This window comes from Peromyscus eremicus, chromosome 8b (genome assembly GCF_949786415.1).
Source record: "Peromyscus eremicus chromosome 8b, PerEre_H2_v1, whole genome shotgun sequence".
NCBI classification, from domain to species: Eukaryota; Metazoa; Chordata; class Mammalia; order Rodentia; family Cricetidae; genus Peromyscus; species Peromyscus eremicus.
The window spans coordinates 18161824-18183816 of NC_081424.1; the positions used below are offsets into that span (position 1 = coordinate 18161824).

A 21993-nucleotide genomic window follows, 5' to 3' on the forward strand; every position below is an offset into this window, starting at 1 on the left:
TTATTCTAGCGCTTGGGAGGAGGAAAGCAGGCAGATGTCTGTGAGTCTAAAGCCAGCTTGGTCCATATAGTGAATTTCAAGTTGGCCAGGGCTACATAGCAAGACCTTGTCTCAAAAACAACAACAAAAAGTTGATGCATTTTGATGTTGTACATTCATTTTTTCTAATAAAACATATTTTTTATGCAGAAAATTAAGATGATATTTTAGCCAATGGTTCCCTTGCTACTACCTTGTAAAATGCTCTTATTAATAGCATGTTGTATCATGTTACATCTTATCATGTTGTATGGCATCAGATCACCAATTTCCTCATCCTTTTCCTTTGCTGGGCAGTAATCTTGAGATAAGTAAGGATCTGCTCCTTGTTCTAGGTCCTTTGCACTGAGCAAAATGCCTGGCCTATAACAGGAGCATCAAAGTATGAAATAAATAAATAACAAATTAAAAAATTCCTTAGTTAAGCTTTTTCTTCCCTAACATAGGTTGATACTCTCATAATGATGTACAAAACTCACTGCCAGTGTATCCTTGACAACGCAATCAATGGGAACTTTGAAGAGGTGAGGTTACAGAATGCTTCTCTATGGCATTATGCAAACATTCACATCCTGTTCTTAATAAGTTCAATGTGCTCTTTGCTCTACAATTAGATCCAGCATTTCTTACTGCACTTTTGGCAAGGAATGCCTGACCATCTCCTTCCCCTGCTGGAAAATCCTGTTATCATTGACATTTTCTGTGTTTGTGACTCAATTCTTTATAAGGTAAGCTCCTTGGGTTGCCTTAAGCATGAAGAATTTATGTCCTTAAATTACACCCTGAATGCTTGTAAAATATTTACAATTATTTAAAAACCTTTTTACAGTAAACAAAACCAACTCAATGTCTGTTTACATCTAAGAGCAATCCAAAATAAGATGTGGTGGCTAATATTTGAAAAGTTTATGGAATTTTGTTTACCTCTATGAGATGTTTTCATATTAACATAATACAACATCTACCATCTCAGGAGAAAGCAGAATTAAATACTCTCATTGGATAAACACCTTGAAAATCTCTAACTTAAATGCATTAATGTCCATTTCTGTCCTTAACCCAATAAGAGTCTACATATTTCTTCAGAATGGTCACAAGAACAGATCCTGGGACAGATAACCTGGTTGACCCAGCCAAACATTTATTGGGGAGGGAGAGAACATCTTCCACAGTTGTAAGAAGGCCCAAACAGAGGGGGGGGGAATAATATTGCACCTTAAAATGAGCTTGCCTGCATTTACCTGCCAAGTTGTTATATGGAAAACCATAAATTATCCTTTGAGAACGTATTCTGAGTTGGCAAGAAAGTTCAAACATTTTGGGCAAATTAGTTACTTCTTCGTTCTCAGGTTTTCGGAAAACTAGAGGAGACACCAGCTATATCATTCAGAGGCAGCTTTGCAAACAGTTGACAGCTTGACTTGAGGATAGGAAGTGAGGGGCCACATGTTCATTCTCTGCTCAGTAATCACAAAGCGAGAGAATGCAGAGCCAAGTGCAGGGTTTTCTCGCCTTCACTTCAGGCTCACATTGATGGACAAGAAAGAGCAAGGACCATCTTTGTTTTGTTTCTTTTTTTTTATTAAACAAATGCCAATATTTACAAAGAAAGATTCAGTTTGCGCTACGCGATTGTCTGTAATGCTCACCACTTGAGAAAGTGGACATAAGGTGGCTCTGAATGAACACGGGAGAGACCTAGGCTCAGATACACAGCTGTCACCGTCAGAGCGACCCCATTGGGATAACAATTCAGCTCTTCTGAGAAATAACTTTCACACACCCACCTTTCCCCCAACCCATGCACAAATTATTTTTAAAATTTTAGCCCAATGCAAGAATGTCCTGTTCTAAGTATCAATAAAGACATTTAGTTCTCTTCCTCATGGCAGGACCAGGGAGGCACAAAGGGCACAGCAAATAAAGCAGTGTAAACTGAGCATCTGTAAGGTTTTTCCCCACTTACAGACAGCATCTAACTGCTAGTCTGCAAAACAGTGTGTGATTAGCAAGACCAATCCACGAGTAATTCACAGGAGGGCTGTTAACTGTCTCCTATGTTCACATACAAATCCCACATACCCACTCTTGTGGGAGAAAATTCTAACCCTCAGAAAGAAATCATGTTACTCTCTAGGAAAGTAACAAGTAAAAGTAATCAATCAATAATCATTTCTGGTGCTGGGGATGAAGCTCGCCGGGCAGATTGCTGGCCTAGCGTCCTAGAGGTCTTGGTTCAGTTCTTAGCTCTGCCTAAACCTGGGTGGTAAGACACAAGCCCACTCTCCCAAAGCTCTAATCACAATCATTTCTAAAGGTTTATATTAACTCTGTTTGCTTTGGTTAAGGTTCTTACAGATGTCCTCATTCCTGCCACAATGCAAGAAATGCCTGAAAGGTATGTTCAGCTAATAAAACAAGACAGGTCCTCATAAGAATAGCAGTTTCACCTCATACACATGTTAATGAAAAACATTGGCTTGGAATTCATTCTTTTATCAAGAATACTTTTTTTTTCTTTCTATCACCTGGAAGGGGTCTTCATATTTGGGCATCAGAGAATAAAATGGGTAAAATGAAAACCTAAAATATCTTCACTGTGAGACCTGCCAAAGTGAAAGAAAAAGTTGGTATCCAAACATGGTCGACCTCCAATGTGCTTCAAAGTTCTTCAATGAAGACTAGATGGAGAATGCATGGGATAGTCAATGGGAAAAATAAGCAAAATAATGAAATCTGTGAGGGAATTTTGGAGATGATTAACTTAATCTGCAAAATCAGGAAGTGGCATAATGAAATTACGACCTTCTTTCAGTAAAGAAATAAGATCTTAAATACTTTATTTAAAATGTGTGGGGAGATTTTTAACACAGCCATTTCCAGGGTGAAAACATAACTTTGGGGGGAAATGAGCAAATTTTTCTCTCAAAAAAAGTCTGTGAAATAATGTAAGTTATTTTTAGACAGAGGCCACAAACTAAATTATGCCTTCATGTAGTGATCAAATGCACATTGGTTGATAGAAATATTTATTTTTGACATCTTTTCTCTCTTTATGTAATAGTTGGCCTTGGTCTGGTCAATAGTTTTTTCAATTATCCATGGAGCACTTCAAGCATCTAATCTATACTCTGAGTCATTTACACATGATAATTCATGACTATCTAAAACAGTAGTAACAGCTGAGCTTCATTCAATCATTTTTTCTCAAAATACCTTTGACTATAGATAATTGAAAAACTGAAAGCACAATATTAACATTGTTGCAGTTCCTCCGAGAACATTTCCACATTATTGTGTACGGCTCAGAGCTCTCCTTTTAAGGGAAGGCATACTTTCCCATTATTCAGAGAATACTGCCATTTATTTAGTTCACACATTATCGTTAAATGAAAAATAAATGCTTAAACATTATTCAAGAGTGAATATTATAATCCAAAATTACCAAATGAGGAAGCTGGATGTGGAGAGTTCATTAATGTCCCAGCGGCAGCTAGACCCCAGAGTTTGACCGAAACTCGGCTTTTCCCTATGTTTTATCACTGCTTCCCACATACAAACTCATCAACCACACATAGACTGCTTCTGCGAAACAAATATGAGGATTTTAGAGTTTTAAATATTTATATGTTCTTACACGCTGCCAAAGTTTGCAATTTTAAGTGGATTCTATAAGTAGTACGTTTTTGATCACCTGTCACATACAATTATACTTGGATGATAAGAATATATATTTAATTAAACTGATTAAATACATATAATTTTACAGTCTCAACATAGTATCATCTAAGAAGTCAAATATGTAACAAAAAGCTGACACATTTTCCCAAGAAATGTATTTCACAGAAAATAATGAATTGTGAGTTAATAATAATAAGGAACCTATTGATTACTACTTTCGGGCTAGGCTCAAACAAGGATATTTCCCATGAGTCATTTCATGTAATTCTTAAAATAATCCCATGACCAGATACTGTTCTTAGTCCCGTTTAATAGATGAGGAAGCTGGAGTTTGAGGAAATTGAGCATTTTTATTAAGATCATATACAGCAGCTCCAGGCTGAGTCTGTTAGGTTTCAAATTCATGCTTTTGGAAGCGCTGTCCAACAGGATCCATCCATTGAAATGCAGATATTCAATACGTTTTTGAACAATGCAACACCTAACCCAGCGTTTTCTTTGTAGCTTGCTATCAGACATAAGAAATTTTGCTAAAAATTGGGAACAGTGGGTTGTTTCATCCTTGGAAAACTTGCCAGAAGCCCTAACTGACAAGAAAATCCCCATTGTGCGAAGATTCGTGTCTTCTCTGAAGCGACAGACATCTTTCTTGCATCTTGCTCAGGTATGGGGTCCGCCGAGAATATGAGTCACCCAAGTCAAAGGGAACGACTCTTCCAATTAAAGATCTTTCACAATTTGAAGGAAACGAAGCATGCAACATCAAGATGAAATGTGTAACCTAGAGCAAATACTAGACCTGAGAGAGGATGCATAGGTATAGAATTATATCTGTATGTCTGTGTTTTAGCTAACTGTACAGTACACGCATTAATATCCTGCTTTCAGAAATAGATAATGCCCATGTAATAGGATGTATATAGTATAAGAAATTGGATGGACAGCACTCTGAAATTCTCTACACTTGTTTTGCAGTGTTTCTGTGATTCTAATTTATTTCAAAAGTAATGTTACTGTAGTCTCAAAAGCAAAATATCAACTGGTACAAGGTAAAGTTGTGAGCAGTGAGGCTGTGTGGTTCCTTTTTCACATTTACCTTTTAAATTTGGTGTGTGTGTGTGTGTGTGTGTGTGTGTGTGTGTGTGCACATGAGTACAGGAGCAGTGAGGCTGTTTGATTCCTTGTTTACATTTATCTTTTAAATTCAATATATGTGTGTCTGTGGATGTGCACATGAGTATCGGTGTCTGCACAGGCCAGAGGCATTGGGTACCCCAGAGCTGGAGTTACAGGTGTCTGGGAACTGACTGACTAGGTACTGGGAATAAAATTTGGATCCCCTGGAAGAGCAGTACATACTCTTACCCTGTGAACCATCTTTCCAGCCTGGCTGTGTGATATTTAACGTTATTAAACCTTCAAGCTCTCTACTCTTTAAACTGCAACTGACAGTCCCTGTCAAATATGGAGCAGCAAAATAATTCATACATAGAAATAGCACAGACACTTGTCACTGTCACTATAATTATTGGCTCTATGAAGGTTTCGGTATCTTGAATTTAAAAAAAAAGAAACACATTAGAGATAGGTCCAGATAAGAAACGTAACATTTAAAATGTTATTTTTAAATTAATATTTAAATTTAATCATTCTTGCTGTGTGATGATGGATCAAAAATATTATTTTCATTTTGTAAATCTCAAATGAAATTTCAAATCTATCTCAAAGCTGATCATGAGTTTCAGTTATTGTTTTTAAATTTAAAATGATGGAAAAGCTGGAGCAGAGGAGAGAATTCAGTCAATAAAGTATTTGCCATACAAACAATAACGTATTTGCCATACAAACATGAGGACCAGCACCTACACAAAAGCCAGGCATTGTGATAGCTTATACCCATAAAGCCGGAACAGAGAAGACTGAGAGACAGGATCCCTGGGGCTTCCCAGCCAGTCGCTCTAGTTCAATCGATGGGTTCCAGGTTCAGTGAAAGGTTCTGTCTCAAAAAATAATGTGGAGAGAAACTGAGGAAGGCACTCAATGTAGACCTCTGGCCTCTACAGAGACACATACATACAACTACATACAAACATGTATTTACACACAGATAAACTCAAGAGTTATTAATGATTGTCTTCCTTCAAGAAACTACTTTTTAATCAAAGCTGAAGACATTCTCAGGCAGACTGTGACTGATACACTTCAGTGTCTTTTTATTTGTCTATGTGCAGATCGCCAGGCCAGCTCTCTTTGACCAGCATGTGGTAAATTCCATGGTATCTGATATTGAAAAGGTTGACTTAAATAGTATCGGATCTCAGGCACTTCTCACCATCCCCAGCAGTACAGACACGGAATCTGACATCTACAGTGAACGTGAGTCTGTTTAGCTAACAACAGAATCTCCTAGCTGACACTATCGACCCCTTGGTAGGTAACTTATCTGGGGGGCAGGGAGGCTGTGTCATTCATTGTAGGACATTTATCAGCATCATTGGCTGTGTACCCGGTGCCATGAGCAGCATTCTCTCCAGCTGTGACAACCAAAAATGTCTCTGGATGATACTGAATGTGCCTGACAGCAAAATCACATCTGTTGGAGAAACTCTTACGGAAATATTTTTAATTAGAAACAACCAAAAATACATAACCTGGAAATAATCCATATGGCTTTGAGTTTTCTGAATTTTCTCCCACTTTTAAATGACATACAATCACATTTGCTTATGTCCTGTGTTCCTGCCATTATACAGTGTATGACACGTATTAAGATTGTGCCTCAACACAATGCTATTAAAAATACAGATCTGATTTAGCCTTAGACTATTTGACAAAGTTAACCCAACCCATACGAGTGGTTAGGCATCTGTGCTCAATACTAAGGGACAGCAGCAGACTCTTTTCCCATCACTTTCTGTCTGCTAAGAGAGAACACCCTGCAGCTTCCTACAGGATATGGCACAAGCTTGTTCTTGGAGTCCGACATCAAGCCTCATTTCAGTTAGCTACATTACATCCCGGGGTTCAGCAGACCCCAAACTCTTCAACAGTATGATAATCCTAGACTATCTCTTTAAATTTTTCTGAGAAATGTCATCTGTGTAAATGGCTCAGTTCTGCAGTGCAGAGCTTAATTTGTTGAAGATAGAGTCTTTCACAAAGCAGAAAATCAACAAGCCTAGCCTGGGCCATTCATTAGCTTTCAACACTTGTAATAAGTTACTTTCAGCAAATAAAAGTGCTGAATTAAAAAGAAATACTCATTAGAGTAATTATTCCCATCAAGGACATGTATACAAATTACATATACAAAGTATAAACCTGTATTTCAGTGTATCCCAAAACAGATACAATGATGACTAAGCATTTTTGTTACAATTATCAGAAAAAGAAATTAATACATGTCACATATTTATTCATCTCTCTTTCCTCTTTATGCCATAAAATTTCCAATTATTTGTAGCTCAAAGTTCTATCTTGGGTTCAAAGTAGTGTGATATATTTTAATTTTGAATCACTGCATGCTGACTATTCATAGTGACAAGTTTTATTATGAGATTTTTCATATATGTATATGATGTATTTTGATCATATTTATCCTTAATAACCCTTCTTCTCCTTCTCACTCCCACTGATCCCCTTCCTCCTCCCAACTCTTGTTTGTTCTCATTCTGCTCCTCCCTCCTCCTCCTGCTCCTCCTTCTCTTCTTTTGACCTGGCAGATGACTCTATCACTGTGTTCCAAGAACTGAAGGATCTCCTTAAGAAGAATGCTACAGTGGAAGCATTTATTGAATGGCTGGATACTGTGGTCGAGCAGAGAGTGATTAAGGTATTTTTATAAGTAATTCAGAAAGTATTTTTAAGAAAAAATCTGAAACTGGCTGTAATTATTATTATTATTTTTACTGGTGTAAAAAAGATCCAGACTGTGGATTTTTAAATCGTGTATTGTGTATTTGTGATAAAAAGGAAATGGGACCTGCCTAGATGGCCATCAACAGATGAATGGGTAGTGAAAATGTGGTATCCAGTGGAATTTTCTTCATCTGTAAACAAAAATGAAATTTGTTGGAAAATGGCTGGATCTGGGAAGCACAGTATCAAGTGAGGTGATCCAAGCCCCAAAAGACAAAAGCAAGTGTTTGTCCTCGCACATGAGCCTGAGACAGAGCCTGAAAGTACATAGGCATTACAGTGTAACTGTGGGTAAAGGCAAAAAAGGGTGAGAACAGGTGATACGAAAGGATGAGGTGGGAAAAGGGACACGTGGGACATGAGAGAGGTAAGAGACTTAGGTGGGACTGTGGGGAGTTCAAGCACAGTGGAGGGCAAAGAGATGAGGAGAAGGAGCGTCTACTAAAATACACTTTGTTCAACTGTGCCATAATGATATTTAATAGCTTGTATGCTGATTTAAAATGCTTTGTAAAGTTTTTGAAGCCCTAAAAAATTGAAAGACCCAAATATTAAAATTAGGAACACACCAGTTTGAAAGTACTGAACACGGAGTCAGCTACAGGATGCTATCTTTTTCCTCTATCCGTTTATAAAGTTACACCTGAACTATAGCAGTAGTTAAAGACAAACATAGAAACTGGAAAGATTTGAGTCTTTCCAAACAAACGAATTTTCTTAACATTGACTGGAACTGTGATTTATATATATATATATATATATATATATATATATATATATATATATATATATACATTTGAAATTCTGAATCTGGAAGGTCACAATTTTACATTTTCTGTTTGGTTTCTTCAACAGTTTCAGTTAGCTCTCAAAGCCATCCATCATGAAGAGAGGCATTGAGAACAAATATGTCCCTCACTAGCTGGCGCGAGCCACTCCATATCAAGGAAACTGGTTACAGTCTGGGGACTTTTTGTTCTGGAAGGAAAACAGACTCTCGTTCAGGACCAGAGGAGTCAGTTAATCATTTACAGAAAAGTACAACCCTCGCTTCAGACATTACCTCCTGTCCTTCTTAAAGCTTTATCAAAAACAATTGAAGATAAAAAAATAGCCTGTGAATTATTTCACTTTATAATCTAATTCTAATAGGAAACCAAGCTATAAAAGAATAAAGACGTAGTGCCTTGGAAATAACAAGATGAAAAACAAACAAACAAACAAACAAACAAAAAAACCCAAAAAACCAACCACAGACTGAAGTTAAAAATCCGGGGGCAATCATTTTATTTGATGAAATAAGTATGGAGCCACGCTGTCCATCTGCTTGTCTGGCTGTTTGTCTTCCCAGGCATCTGAACAGGGCGCATGCGCAGTGACGTGGCCGAGTTCATAGCTTCATTTTGCTCCTTTACTTTTAGACAAGCAAACAAAACGGAAGATCCCTGAAGAAGAGGGCGCAAGACTTTCTGCTGAAGTGGAGCTTTTTTGGTGCCCGAGTAATGCACAACCTTACCTTGAACAACGCGTCGAGTTTCGGTATTCAGTGTGCCTTACGATGATTGGTTTCTGCACGATTTCACTCATTCTTCGGTTCTCCCATCGTCGACACCTTATTGCTTATTTTTCCTTCTCAAAACATGTCTGACTATCAAGCAAGTTGAGAGCGGTAGCTAGGAGCTACAGTTGGGGAATCAGATCCTGCGGTGTCAAATGCTCACAGTTTCTCTCCTTGAGACACTGCCTAAGCCAGTCTGAGGAGTAGTCTTCTCATAAGGTATAGGTATTAGAAGAGCTGGTGCAAATCAAAACACTTCCCCCTATGTGAACCTTCTGTAGAAGTGCTTGCATAGGTTTTCTGTATAAAACAAACCGTAACTGAGACACTGTTCCCCAGAGGCTCTACTTACTGCATAGCATGGGGACCACTCGCATCCTTCCCCAGTACCCATCATTATGTAGCATGGAAACCACTTGCATCTTTCCCCAGTGCCCATCATTATGTAGCATGGGGACCACTTGTATCTTTCCCCAGTACCCATCATTATGTAGCATGGGGACCACTTGTATCTTTCCCCAGTACCCATCATTATGTAGCATGGGGACCACTCACATCTTTCCCCAGTACCCATCATTATGTAGCATGGGGACCACTCACATCTTTCCCCAGTACCCATCATTATGTAGCATGACTGCCTCTTACATCTTTCCCCAGTACCCACATAGTTGCATTTGAGGAACTAACGTGTAACTTAGAAGGCACAGGCTCCTAAGGTTCTGAACTGTCTTGCCTGATCTTTAAACCCACCACGTAAACTGGGCTGTTAGCCTTTTCAAAAATTGAGTACTGTCTTTGCCCTAACCTTTCTGTGAGCTTACTAACTTTCAGTTATAATACTAAATGTATAGACAGTGAATTGGATTTTAAAAACTTTTCATGTTACAAAACAGGTTAGAGTCAACTCAAGTTTCATCTAGGGTTCAACGGGATTAAAGTTAAATAATGTGTTGCAAGGTCAAAAACAATAGTCTATTATTTAAAATAGCTTTTCTTATATTCCGTGTTTGTTAAAATGCATGGCACTGAAGCCTGACTTTAGCGCGAAGAAAAGACTTTTGTTAGGAAAACTGCTGAGCAGTTCAAAGAAGTTAAAAGTTTGCAGGTCTGCCTTTCACATGAAAATTACTCATTTGCTTTTATTTCTAAATCAAATATGGTTCAAGCTGGAAAGACATCTTATTTGATAAAATTTTCAGACAACGTTGGCCATCGTCTAATTATTTAGTGCAAAGTAAACAGAAATCAAGCAGAAGAGAGGTCATTCTCCACAGCTCAGGCTTATCATGCTCCGGTGGGTGCCCTCTTAAAGCATAAAGCCTGTCTCACTTTCATCCACATTCTCCTTTGATGTAATTAGTGGCCAAAGGGCTGGCAGGACAGTGCACACAGGGAGCTGAGCAGGAGGTACACAGAAAGATTAGAGACCCAAGTTAAGCATGTTGGTCTTAGCAGGTCATTGAAAGTCCAACACGTGTTTGTTTATTTCAGTTGTGCCTTGTAAAGTGTGGTGAGATGGTCACAAAGATAAGTTTTCTCTTTCCTTTTCTCTCTCCTTCCCCTCTTTCCTCCCTCCTTTCCCTCTTTCCTCCCTCCTTCCCCCACTTTCTGTCTGTACATGCCTCCTCTTCTATAAACGAGGTTCTTTCCATCTGATCCGGATGCTTCTGGATGAATACATCCTCCTGGCCATGGAGACTCAATTTAATAATGACAAAGAGCAGGAACTGCAGAACTTACTGGACAAGTATATGAAGAACTCAGGTAACTTCAACAGCTGTTGTACTTTTCATATTCCTTTATTTAAATGTAAGTTTAAGGATCTGTAGGTGCACACGGGGGTTCATTCATATAGTCTGTTTTCCTCCAAGCTCAGCACCACAAGCGTCCTAGCTGAACATTGATGGAGCACCCTCTTCCCTTCATTTAGACACAGCAGTGAAAGTTCCTCAATGGAAACTGGAAGTTTATACAACTAAACATTCTTAATTTCTGAGACTTTAGATAAAGTTAGAGAAGTGTCTGTCGTACCCACAAAAAATCCTTGTAATTCAAAACAGCACATGCAGCAGTACCATGTAGAAATATAACAGGAGATCGGAGGGGGAAGGATAGCCTATTTCAGGTGAGAAACCTGCCTTTTGAAGCCTGTTTAGCCCAGAGTGGATTGTTTAGTGCCCTTCAGAATATACCTGACCATAAACTACCAAACCTAGTACCATAAATATCAAAGCCTTCCAGCCTGTTCCCTGTGGAGTTTCCAGATTCATTACTCAACCAAGATCCATTTTCAATGTCTTTTGCTTGGGCTTGTTAACGAAGAGTATTTCATAATCCTGTCTTTGTCTCTTTAAAATAACATTTGCAGATGCCAGTAAAGCTGCCTTCATGGCTTCCCCGAGCTCCTGCTTTCTGGCCAACCGTAATAAGGGCAGCTCACTTTCCAGTGATACCGTGAAGAATGAAAGCCATGTGGAGACATCCTACGTCCCTCTGCCTCCCGCCCAGCCTGGATCAATACCCCCTGCTCTGCACCCATTCCCAGCTGAGAATGCTGAGAATATGCCACTTACAGGTATGAAGAGAAGCAAGAAAGCACACCTTACATTTTCCAGCACATCTCAGTGGACCCATTTCTCTTAACACTCACAAGTTCAGGAATGCCAAAGAGAAAAACATTTTATATTATAAAAGAAAAAAATCCGTTTTTTAAATTTATGAGTTTTTATTTCTGACATTTTGCAATTGCTATTTATACCATTACTCATGTGATTATCATGCATTGACAGTAACTCATATCAGAAGTATGAATAGGTCTCTTCATTTAATAGAAGAAAACCTATCTTAGATATGCATAAAATCTTTAGGATACATTAAAGATAAAACATGGGTTGCTTTCTAGGCATTGTGGCACACATCTGTAATCCCAGCATTCAGGGGACTGAGGTCAGAAGGTCATTAGTTCAATCTGGCCCGGGTTGTCTAGCAAAACCGTGTCTTTCCCTTTTTTCTTTAATAACAAATTATTTACTTCATAAAAATATACTGCATTGCACTTCAAATTAAAATCCCTTACTGTATATAAACTAATAACACACAAAGAACATTTCGATTGATAGACTTTCCAGATTCTTGCCTATTATTTTAAACATAATTTCTTCATTGGTTCTTGGGGAATTTCATATCATGCACCCGAATTCCACTCATCTCCAAGTCCTCTGTGTTCCCCCACCCCTCACCCTTGCAGTGCCCTCCACCACAAAAAAAATTAAAAAACTCTTTGCTCCTGCTCTCCTCCTTTCCCTCTTCTCCATCATCTCTTCATTCATTGGAGTGGCACTAGGAGCTGTGGTGTGTGTCATGCAGTCATCCTCTTGCCCAATCAGGCTTACTTGCAAATGTTCATTGCAATGAGTCATTGGCCTGGTTCAAGGCCTCTGGGTTCTGATGCCCCATATCACTGCACCCTTACCGAAACTCCCCTCAATATCCTGCCATCATCCTGAGTCATGGAGATCCTGTGGGTATCCTAGGGTGGCCAACCCAAGGCCCAGGATGTAGGTCTGGGTGGTGGCTGTGTGCAAAATTCTGCCTTTAAAAACTGGATTGCTTATTTGATTTTGGCTTTGGTGAGGTTGTCTCTTGTATAGGACAGCTATACAATAATTTTATGCTTTACAGCAGGATGAATTTTCAGTGATTTGAACTGGAGATCAGAGAATATTTTAAATCTTCTCATTGGCTCATGGGCTTTTTAAAAATGTCCCATTTTATACATTAATTCATTGGGCATGCAGAATTTTAAGACAAGAAGGCCTTTTAATGCCATGGTTTAATTAAACCACAGGGAAGCCCAGAGAGTTGGAGACATTTGTAAATCCCATCGCTCACCACTTGTGTTTCCTGATGTTCTCAGCTGTCTCTGAAATAATGGGCGTTACGATATCAGTGCATTTTTCTATTATTAAAGATCAAATCATTTCTTTTTTGTTATGGTACAATCACACTCCTTTGCCCTTCCTACTTGTGAGTTCCAATTAAAAATATTTTTCATTAGCTTGGTCCACAGAGAGAGTTCCAGGACAAGCCAAGGTTACACATTGAAACCCTATCTCAAAAAAACAAAATAAAAAAAGATTTTTTTCATACAGTATATTTTAATCATGTTATTCTCCCTCCTCTTTCTAGCTCCTCCCAGATTACCCCAGATCCCCCCACCTCCCCCACCCTATGAGAAAATGAAACAATCCCAGGTTTTACTCTTACCAACTCCAAGTTACCACTGCTGCTAAATATAGTTGTGTTGTGAATATACATGTGCCTATATGTTCTCCAGTTCAGTTATTTACAGAAAATGGGAATTACTAAGTTGGAACATAGGGCACGTTCATAAATCGTTTGAATACCTTTAAAGCCATGATCCCGTCTGCTTACTAGACTACTCACAGAATCCTCTCACTCTTTTTTTTTTTTCCAGGTCAAATAGAGCTTTCACAGAGTACTGGCCATCTGATGACACCACCTATTTCTCCAGCCATGGCAAGCCGAGGAAGTGTCATTAACCAAGGGCCAATGGCAGGCAGACCCCCAAGTGTGGGCTCAGTTCTCTCAGTTCCAACACACTGCTCAACATATCCAGAGCCAATTTATCCTACCCTCCCTCCAGCCAACCATGACTTTTATGGGACCAACTCCAACTATCAGACTGTGTTCAGGGCACAGTCTCACCCTTCATCAAACCTCTATACTCACCGTGCAGAGCATGGGAGATGCATGGCCTGGACTGACCAGCAGCTTTCCAGAGACTTCTTCAGTGGCAGTTGTGCTGGCTCTCCATATAATTCCAGACCACCTTCCAGCTACGGACCATCCACACACACACAGGAGTCACAGAGCATACAGTTTTTGAACACGGGAAGCTTCAATTTCCTTAGTAATTCAGGAGCTGGCAGCTGCCAAGGAGCAACACTGCCTTCTAATTCTCCTAATGGTATATAACTTTTAAAGACATTCTCTGACTTTTGAAAAGGCAGTAAAGCAATCTGATATTGAGTTTCACCTTTGCTGATCATCATGCCATCTAGTAAAAAATGGTAAAAAAAATCACAGAATCTTCACCCTTGCAGAATGTGTCTGCCACACCCAAACATATTCCTTAATTCTGGTGGACTTATTAAAGTCTATCATACATGATTTAAAAGACAGTGAAAACTTATGCCAGATACATCCAAACAATATTCTGTCATTTGAAAATATTCTTAATGGAAATTGTGTCTTCCAGAGAATTAACAGCACATTTTAAAGATTGGCTCTAAAATCAATATTCCATGTTTGGTTATAAACAAGACAAAATACCTGAAGTTAAGGAAAGTGAAAGACCTCTGAATTCATTAAACTTTCCAAAAGACTTTCTCCTAGGTGTAGGCCAGTCTTTCTCTCAGGAACATGATTCTGTAAATAGAAACTGTGTTTGAGAAGAAGTATCATTTAAAGAGCTAACAGTACTTGTGTCTTTCTTCATAAACATACTTTATAAATTTAGATAAAGAAAATATGGCAAAGATATAGTCAGTCTCAAAATGAATAATATGCCCGTTACCTTTTAACTCAAAAATATAATAGTAAACCATGCCATATGAAAGTGTAAGTCCAACTCTCAAGTTACTAATAGAAATGATATTAACCATTGATGTTTTTAGGACTATACTCCACTGTTGTTCCTACTGAATCACCTTTCCTGGGGTGATTCAGTAAAAAGTAAACAGAGTATTCTTGATCTGTTCTGTTCTAGGATACTATGGAAACAATATAAACTACTCAGAAGCTCAGAGGCTCGGATCGATGGTGAACCAACATGTTTCCGTCATTAGTAGTGTTCGCTCACTGCCTCCCTACAGTGACATCCATGACCCACTTAACATTTTAGATGACAGTGGCCGGAAACAGAGCAACTCGTTTTATCCAGACACAGCCTCTCCAGTTGCATGTCGGACTCCTGTAGTAGGTAAATTGTTTTCATAGGCATTGAAAGCATTTTAAGAAGTGACAAACTTCAGATATACAGAATGATCTGGGGGGAAGTGTACAGGTGAACTAGGCATGTGTGGCCCTAAGGTAATTTATCATTGGATCTGAAGTTGTTTTTGTATTTGAGTGAAGAGTGAATTTCCATTCCTTATTCTTTGTATGATTAGTACATGCCTGATTTAAGATCTATTGCTCCTTCCAAAAAGTAATAACTTATGTTTATTATGTATAAAAATTTTAGTATAGCTGGTTCCAAGGTATTCTAAATAGTAGTGAACTTTATGAGAACAGGAATGACACATTTTCTTCATTCTCTTATGACTATCATTGGACTCACAAGGAAGTGTCAAGAGTTATCTTTAGACCCCATAATCTCCATCAGTACCCCATACCACTGGGAATGTTTGCAAAAGTTTATCCTGTGATAGTAGCAGCTAGCGTTTTCTTAGTTTTTTTTTTTTTTTAATGAGATTGAATACCATGGCAGAAAATGTTGCTATGTTTATTGTTCTATAACACACAATTCAAGCCAAAGTGAGCAAATCAGTGTGCCTGCTATGAAGTCTTCCAGCTGCCTCTTCCAACCTGAGCCTCATCTGTGAAGGGTCTAGATGCACCACCAACTGCACCACTAGTTGGCTGCATGGTAGGAGCTTAGCAAATCCATGAGTGATGGAAGAGTACAAACCAATCCAGAGGCTTCAGGTGTGGCCCCGTGGCAGACCCCTTGACTGTCATGTGTGAAGCCTTGGGTTTGACCTCTAGCACCAAACTAACAACCTTAAATCTGTACATACATTTAGTCCACTTGAATTAATAAGTTATTTCCCATAACGTATGTTTTGAACCTAAATCTATGAGTGCGTTTAGTTTGGAAAATGAATAATGAAGTATCAAAGGGAAAGTATGCATTCATCAAGTGTCAAAAAAAGTGTTCATGTTTATATGAGAGAATTAAATCTTCAGTGGAATTGGTTTTTACACTAGTGTAAGTGAAGGGCATAGGACACCCAATAGAAGCACGGGGAAAATGAAATAAATTCCATCTCTCATCACTCAGTGTACTTTTCCAATCATTCAATAGGAAGCACTTCTTCCCTTCCTGTGACCATCACAAATGTGCCCTGAGTGGTCTAGCAGCTCATCTCCTGCTATCTGCTAATAGTCATTGCTTCTAGGTTACTCTAATGAAGCAGAAAATTCCACTTCAGGAAGTTTCCTCACCACCAGACTAAAATGTGCTGCGTTGCTATTGTTACTGTTAGTTCTGTTTGCTTGTGGAGATAATGGAAGCTTTGATGGAACATGGCTTGGAAGCAGGGTGGATTCTAAGCTTTGGCTGTCAGAGCTGCCTACTGAGCAGACTGCAAACTGGGTTTCAGAGTGGAAGAGGAAGGGAGTGAGTGAACAAGCCCAGTGGGGCCTGGGACTCACTGTCTTCATTAGTTATACATCCTGATCCTTAGAGACAGCATGCATTGCCTTGACAATGGGAAGGCATCAACCATGCCAGAAGGATGTGGACCTCTTGAATATGTTCATGAGGCTTTGTAGAGCAACTGTATATCAGACTCTAGGTATGAGGATACTGAGGGAATCAGGACACAGTTTCTGCTTGGAGGAAGTTTATGCTCTAGAAGGGGAGAGTAAGGCAATGAATGTGCAAATGTATGCATTACAAAGATAATTTCATCATCACAGGCTTTCTCTCATATGTGGAACCTGGATTTAAATAAGTATATATATGTAATTATGTATGTACACACACACACACACACACACACACACACACACACACACACACATATATATATATATATATATATATATATATATATATATGAGAGAGGTACATTTATATATGTGTATGCATATAGGATCATGAAAAAGGAGGAATAACTTAATAGATATGGAATATATATGTATATATATAATGGAATGCATGTGATGAGACAGTAAGACATTGGAATTAACTGAGCAGGGGAAACCAGCTGGAGTGGGAAGGGAGTTTGGGGAAGGCCGGTAGGAGACGGGAACAAACCAGAACAAGTATAAAGACCATAGGTGCTATGATAAAACCCGTTACTAAAAATGTTAACCTAAAGCAATTTGTTAAAAGGTAACTTTAGCTTCTCCGAAGTGTGTAAAGTGGCAGCTGGCAAAGTGGGAACTGTTTGAGACAGGTGTCAGGAGTAGAATCCTGAGGCAGGAGCATTTAAATTGAGAACTGGGCAATCCAGAAGCGTTGAGGAAATTGGATGGAGACGATCTAGACAGAAGAAATGGCCATTATAGAGCCTCTGGGATCAGAAAACAAGTTACCAATTTCTGGGGGCAGAAAGAAAATCCATGTGCCTTGAGCAGGTAAACAAGGGGGAGAGTGGAGCAAAGTGAATTTTAAAAGTCAGTTCAGGTAGGGTTTTATGAGTTATGGCAAGGAGACTGGGTTTTGTTCCTAGAGTGTAGTAAGTCATGGTTGGCTGGAAGAAAAAAAAAGAGTAGAAATACATCACCAAGATCTTTCTAGCTCTTCCCTGGAGGGCAAGAGACCGAAGTAAAGATGAGAGCATGGGGCTGCTATGTTGGTCAGGAAGCAATGGTGATCAGAGGTGCAGGCAGAAGGCAGCAGCAGACGGGAGACATATTTTAGTGACAGGAGTAATATGATATTGAGTTTCCTTTATGAAATAGTACCTGACAGGACAACAAATGGGAAAAATAGAAGAAAATATTATTGTTCTAGTGAATCATGAACATTCACATTTGAAATAGCTGATGTATGCTAAATGCAAAAAAAAACATAAAGAGGTTCAAATTGAGTGGTACTGTGTCAATTTGTTTTCAACTGTTAATTATATTTTTCCCTTCTAGCTTCCAATTTGCAAACCCAGATTTCCTCATCTTCATCCCAGTGTATGTATGGAACTTCTAATCAGTACCCAGTGCAAGAAACTCTGGACTCCAATGGAGCAAGCAATAGAGACATGGTGTCCTCTTTACCACCCATCAACACTGTATTTATGGGGACAGCAGCTGGAGGCACCTAAAGAAACACTGTGAGATGCAGCTGAAACTCAAATTCTCAGTTGCATTGATGTCACTATCCATCCCCAGCTGCCATGAGAGCAAAGATGATTCAGTGGCTGGACGTGTTTTTTAGATCGCTGATACTTGGGACAATGCCATAGTAAATGGAGATACTTGTATTGCACACAAAGAGGCTAAAATGTGAAGTCATTATTGATCATAACTTCAAACACTATCAAATGAAGCCAATGGAAATCTGAAGATGCAGACATTCCAAAGATGTACTATTTCACTTTCTAATTTATTGAAAAGTATCTATGTTCCTTCGTCTTTGGTTTCTAAAACAAGAAAATATATTCAATGCCTTCACAATATCTTTAATTTATTAGGCTCTCCTAATCATTGTTTACTATCACTTATTTGACAAAAGTCAAATGTCTATGTTCTACCTCCTGTGGAAATGTTTACAAGGTCAAGACTTAAATGTATTCAGCCTAGACCAAAGTGACTTGACTTTCTTTCCTTGTGCATTAGTGTGGTGATTTCTGTTACATAGCAGTGTTCCAATTCTATGTAACTGAATAGAAATGATAAACACTTTCCTTCTTTATTTAAAATGATGTGAGGAAATAAAAAAGAATGTGTGGAAGTGCTCACAAAAGTGTGGTTGCTCTTGGGATTGGTACTGTTCCTGAAGAATGTGGGGACTTGCAGGCCGAAGTATTTGGGGTATGAAATGAAAGAATAAATTGCTGCTTAAGACACTATAATTCGAGAGTGTTTATGTGTCAGACTCATGCCTGTACATGTTAAGAGACTCAGACTGTTTAATTTTCCGTGCTTTTAAAAGCACTTGTTTATAAAGTACCTTGCTAAACATCTGGGAAGGAATAGGTATTCAGGGATTCTCTGGATGCAAAGCCTAGTTCAGAAGTGAATTATGGGTAAGCTCATGCAACTGATAGCACCATCTATCTATATATGTTTCTTTTTCTTTTCCATATGTTGTGGCTGGGAGATTCATGGCCTACACTAAAAAACTTCTATTAACTATAAAGAATCTCTTATTATGATGGACCTCATACTATTTGTGTAGAGAATTAGGTTACGCTATTAAGCTCCAGGTACATAAGATTTTATAGTGCCTGATATCCATGGTATAAATGCTATGCTTTGGTAAAAATAAACTGTGAACCTGTTTTCAACAAGAAATTGACAATTGCTTGTGGACTTGTTGGAATATTACTACCATTTGCTTAGTAGCATGCCCACTTAGTAGCATACGGTATGACCTAACAAACAAGAAGAGAAAGTTCACAGTATTAGCAAATCACAAGAAATACGAAGCTAGGTGTTCTATTCCTTCCAATAATAATATGGTGTGACTACAAAGAATGTTGAAACTATAGGCTTGCAATGAAGTAACAGCATTAAGGAGTGTTCAAACACAGCTCTTGAGAGTTACAAACAAAAATTTCAAGGCATTGTCAGATGCTGTGTTATATAATATGGAAAAATATAAAAATGAAGATGGCACTGCCGTACCTTAAAACATCCTGGTGTGGAGACAAAGGGGTGGGGTGATAAGAAATTAAACCCTGAAGATTTAAGGGTAGAAAAACAGCATTGAATAAATGATGTTCCAGGAGCATCTTCCAGCATTTGGGGATGAAGAGAGACAGACTGGAAAGAGGAGGCTGGGAACTATTTGGAAAACTATTTTATATAAATGCCCAATAGTTGAGCACAGATAGACGTGGGAGACATAACTATAAGAGCATTTTCAAAGACATATGAGCATTCTTTCAGACAATGTAGTGTATGATAGTTCTCTAGGCTTATTTTAAGGTATCGAGTGGAAATAGTTGACCAAGGTGTATACAGAAACCCAAAAGACAGATGAGAAGCGTCCCTGGGCTTCATATGCTCCTGGCTGATGCTAACTTCAAGAAGCAACACATGACTAACTTTCCTTTTGTCCCAGAGAACGGGCTTGGAGTCTGTGTTTGTTAGATGAGTGACAATGTTTCCCAATCCCAACTATTGGTATTCACACAAGATGGCTCTGCCTTATAGAACTATTCTTGTGCAAGATTTAGTTTAAAGTCCTTGGTCCTCAAACACTAAGTTCCAATAGAACTGCCTTCCTGTGACATATTTACAAATGCCTCTAGATAGGCAGTACAAATCCTACATGATTCAAAGGAGAGATGCGTTAAACTTCACCTAAGAGGAACAAGGGACCATGATATGGCACACTTACCTACATTTGCTTATGCTCATCATTTAAGAATCGCTCCTTAGCCGGGTGGTGGTGGCGCACGCCTTTAATCCCAGCACTCGGGAGGCAGAGCCAGGCGGATCTCTGTGAGTTCGAGGGCAGCCTGGGCTACCAAGTGAGTTCCAGGAAAGGCGCAAAACTACACAGAGAAACCCTGTCTCGAAAAACAAAACAAAACAAAAAACAAAAAAAAAAAAGAATCGCTCCTTTGTAGTTCTAAGGCCTCGATGCTCACAACATTTTGGAGCATATTTTTTTGTTAATTTTAATTGCAATTTAAAGATCTTGTGTGGCTTCCAAGTGAACATTATGGAAGTTCTGTAGTGTTCATTATAAAAAAGTAGCCATTCAAACTTTGCTTAAATGAAATGCAAAATTAAGGTTATAAACCCAAGTTTTAAAATGCTACATTTAAAACTCAACTCTTAGGGTTTTTCTCTTCAAATTGTGCATAATTGTGACTCTGTTAAAGACAGGTAAATGTTTCAGTTGATTCAGTGAATCTTTAAAAAAATTTTTTTATTTTAAAATTTTTTCCTTTTATGTACCAACCACAGTTTCCCCTCCTTCCTCTCCTCCTGATCCTCCCCCACCTTTCCTCCATATCACCTCCCCATCCACTCCTCAGAAAGGGTAAGGCCTCCCATGGAGAGCCAAGGAAGTTGGGCACATCAAGTTGAGGCAGGCCCAAGCCCCTCCCCTCTGCATCAAGGCTGAGCAAGCTATCTCTCCATAGGGAATGGGCTCCAAAAGGCCAGTTCATGTACCAGGGATAAATCCTGGTCCCACTGCCAGGGGCCCCACAAACTGCCCAGGCCACACAACTGTCACCCACATTCAGAGGGCCGAGTTAGGTTCCCTGCAGGATCCCCAGCTGTCAGTCCAGAGTCCGTGAGTTCCCACTAGCTTGGGTCAGCTAACTCTGGGTTTCCTCATCATGATCTTGACCAATGCTCCCCATTCCCTACCCCACCCTGGCTCATACAATCCCTCCTCCTTCTCTTCAACTGGACTCTAGGTGCTCAGCCCTGTTCCTAGGTGTGGATCTCTGCATCTGCTTCCATCAGTCACTGGATGAAGGCTCTATGATGACATTTAGGGGATTCACCAATCTGATTACAGGGGAAAAGATCAAGAACATATGTCATAGCTGCAAATACACACACACACACACACACACACACACACACACACACACACACCCCTGTGTTTTCTACACGGAATCACAGGTCAGAATGCAGCTGGTTTATTTCCATCTCTCCAGGTAGTTTTCTTCTAGGAGAAATCAGAGATCTCTCTAGTTATATGCTCACAAGTATATTTTCCAATAAAATGTTGGCAGCTTTTGTACATTAAAGCCAACGATAGTTGTAATGCAAAAAGTCTTTCTCTTTGTTCCTGCTTTAAGAAAGGAGAATCCCGGAGATGCTGAAAGCCTCACCCAATGAGAGCTATGGAAATA

The 21993-nt window shown here is 39.1% G+C and overlaps 1 protein-coding gene across 3 annotated transcripts in view; it reads left to right on the forward strand.

Annotated features, from left to right (window-relative positions):
• Positions 1–19020, forward strand: part of Rfx6 (regulatory factor X6) — a 52556-nt gene extending 33536 nt beyond the window's left edge. For all 3 annotated transcript variants that reach the window (XM_059272571.1, XM_059272569.1, XM_059272570.1), the window contains 12 exons: positions 486–563; positions 654–767; positions 2388–2437; positions 4225–4384; positions 5952–6096; positions 7443–7552; positions 9060–9177; positions 10838–10960; positions 11565–11771; positions 13674–14186; positions 14988–15200; positions 18095–19020. In XM_059272571.1, coding sequence (XP_059128554.1) covers positions 486–563; positions 654–767; positions 2388–2437; positions 4225–4384; positions 5952–6096; positions 7443–7552; positions 9060–9177; positions 10838–10960; positions 11565–11771; positions 13674–14186; positions 14988–15200; positions 18095–18270 — 2007 coding nt within the window. In that variant the 3' untranslated portion in view covers positions 18271–19020. The remainder of the gene's footprint in view (positions 1–485; positions 564–653; positions 768–2387; positions 2438–4224; positions 4385–5951; positions 6097–7442; positions 7553–9059; positions 9178–10837; positions 10961–11564; positions 11772–13673; positions 14187–14987; positions 15201–18094) is intronic.
• Positions 19021–21993: the final 2973 nt, after the last annotated feature.